Source organism: Loa loa (genome assembly GCF_000183805.2).
Source record: "Loa loa unplaced genomic scaffold supercont3.718, whole genome shotgun sequence".
NCBI classification, from domain to species: Eukaryota; Metazoa; Nematoda; class Chromadorea; order Rhabditida; family Onchocercidae; genus Loa; species Loa loa.
In genome coordinates this window covers 8,867-11,648 of record NW_018108898.1, presented here as the reverse complement: position 1 = coordinate 11,648, position 2,782 = coordinate 8,867, and the positions used below count along the sequence as shown (strand labels likewise).

General features: G+C 22.9%; 1 protein-coding gene across 1 annotated transcript; it reads left to right on the top strand.

Moving 5' to 3' along the window:
- Positions 1-1,940: 1,940 nt before the first annotated feature.
- Positions 1,941-2,225, top strand: LOAG_14310 (hypothetical protein; the record flags this gene model as incomplete). Its single annotated transcript, XM_003149807.2, has 1 exon — positions 1,941-2,225. A coding segment is annotated over one exon (285 nt), but the record flags the coding sequence as incomplete, so codon positions are not given.
- Between the last annotated feature and the right edge of the window lie 557 nt (positions 2,226-2,782).

The following is a 2,782-nucleotide window of genomic DNA, read 5'->3' as shown; positions in this document are numbered from 1 at the left end:
TTTTTTTTTTAAAGAAAAGTAGTGATGCAATGCCTTACATTTATTATCACAAGCTTTTTAAATTCAAAATTTGAAAAAATCAAACAGCTGCATTTTCAATAATTATACAATCAATAATGAAAATTATAATAGGAAGTATTAACAAGTCATTCCATTTTTAATTTATTAAATAATCATTTCATATTATCATATAATAATCATGTAAATAAGTAAATTTGGTGATATTATCTCTTAAATTCAACTACGATTATTACCATAATTAATATTTCAACTATGATTATTACCCTAATTAATATTTCAACTATGATTATTACTATAATTAATATTTCAACTATGATTATTACCAAAATTAATATTTCAACTATGATTATTACCATAATTAATATTTCAACTATGATTATTACCATAATTAATATTTCAACTATGATTATTATCATAATTAATATTTCAACTATGATTATTACCATAATTAATATCAACACTGTAAATCATAATAAATAAATTAATTTTAGTCCGAAGAAGAATGAAAGAAGCAAAATGCAAATTTCATTGAAGGAACCAAAAGAAAAGAAGCCGAAAACAATTGCTAATGATGCAACAAAAAAGGATCAAAAAGATAATGAAATTATCGAAAAGAAGGTTTTTAATTCCTTATTGTTTGCTTAGTTTCTTGTCAATAATATGCTAATCAATTATATAATTTCTATTTTTGATTAACAATTAAATTATGCTAATTATCTTATTAGATCTAGCATAAGGATTTTCAAAACGATATTCTTAAAGGATTTTAATCTTTGGAAAAAATTTGAAATTGTGAAAACTTTAAATCACAACTTGTATTTTGAGTGAAATTTTTAATGATTTGAAAAAACGATTGTACCAAATTAGAATCAATGATTTTTTGGTTGATAATTATTTTTAATAATTTTTAAGCAATTAATTTAAATCACACATTGTTTCATTTTTATTTCTTAAAAAAAAAAAGAAAAGAAAGTCAAAGCCAAAATATACTGATTCTTTACTTTAAATTCTAGAAAATTTTAAAATGTAATATCGCATTTGTAATATTTCAATTATTCGTTACAAAATATTTGCAGGAGTTTCAAAGATTAACAAAGAAAAAAAGGAAAGAAAAATGGAACAGAATAAGATGACAGAACGAAATGTACATTTATCTAATTCAATCGACAAATTGCAACAAACTTTATCATCAAATAACAAAATTTCACGATTAAATTTACCAAACAATGCAAAGTATTATCCAGAAAAAACTATTATCGACAAATTGGAAAGGTTAAAATCTGAAAGAAATAGCAATGAAAAAATGCGACAATTAGACGAAAAATATGTTCCAATGCAAAAATTAAGAAATGATAAAAGTTCCAATAATCATATCAGCGATTATTCAATTGATAAAACTGGACGATTATCATTGGCTACGAAAAGTTCAAAGTTGAATTATCAAAATCTGAAAACATCCAAGTTATTGCTTCCCGAACAACAATCATTACAAAAAGTCTTATCAGTGCCTTCAATTCATAACGATCAATACAACTATCAAGCAAGTTCTTTCATAATAGATCTAAATTTTTTTTTTAAACCTTGAATTTGGAATTAGTTATTGAAATTATTGATAGAATTAATTGTACAGAAATAAGTTTTGAATGTTGCACCATTTTAATTTAAATTAAAATGTTTGACAAAATAAAACAATATGGCAATGTAAAACGACAAAAAAAGAAAGATGTAATTTGATCGGATGATCAAAAATGAATGAATTTAAATCCATCAAAAATATAGCAATGATTACTTTTGTAACTATAAAATTGTATTTAAATAATCATTCAATGATTGAGTAATGTGTAATGATATGGGCAAATTTGTTTAAAATTAATAAAGTTAGGGAAAATTTTGAAGAAATTTGTATGCTAATGTTTTAGGACGATTTCGAAGATTATTCAGATGATTTTGAAGAAGAAACCGACACTGATAATGATAAAAATAAAAGTTCAGATGAGGAGAATAATGCAAGAAAACAAAAAAAAAGTATGGAAAATTCCGAAGTAACAGGAAATTCAACCATTTCACGTATCGGAACATTCGATAAGGATACGTCAATTGATACAGTAAGCAATAAATCGTACGGCAATTCATTGCTATTAAATCGTATGATAAATCGTCGACGAACTAATGATAATGCCCAATCTTTACAGGTATTTTTCTAAATTACACAGTTAATTTAGGCGATAATTAGCGTAATGATTAAAACAATCATTGATTGGATAATTTTGCAACACTTTATTGATAATTCAGAAATTAACATTTAATCAGTTTAAAAACATTAAATTCTTCTTCATTCATTCCATCTTTTATAAAAAAATTGTACATTTACCTATGAAAAGGAATTTTGAACAGAATGGTTAGTAAATTACACATATTAATTAATTAATTTATTAAATAATTTTACAAAAATTGGTTGCATCATTTCGTTGATTAATTTATACGCTTGAATTCTATTTAAATAAATTCTTCAAAATTCATTTTCTTCATTTTGTATTAAAATTAAAAGTTTAAAAATTAGTGCAGTTAATATCCTGAAAGTATAAGATGAAAAAATATATAAGGCAATGAATGTATAAGATAATATATAAGCTAATAAAGCATAAAGTATAAACTTGAAATATAAAGTAATAAGGTATAGTTAAATAAAAGAAAAATACAAAAGTTTCAAATTTTCAGTCAATAAATATGATAATTTGCACATTTACAGGTACAATTTATG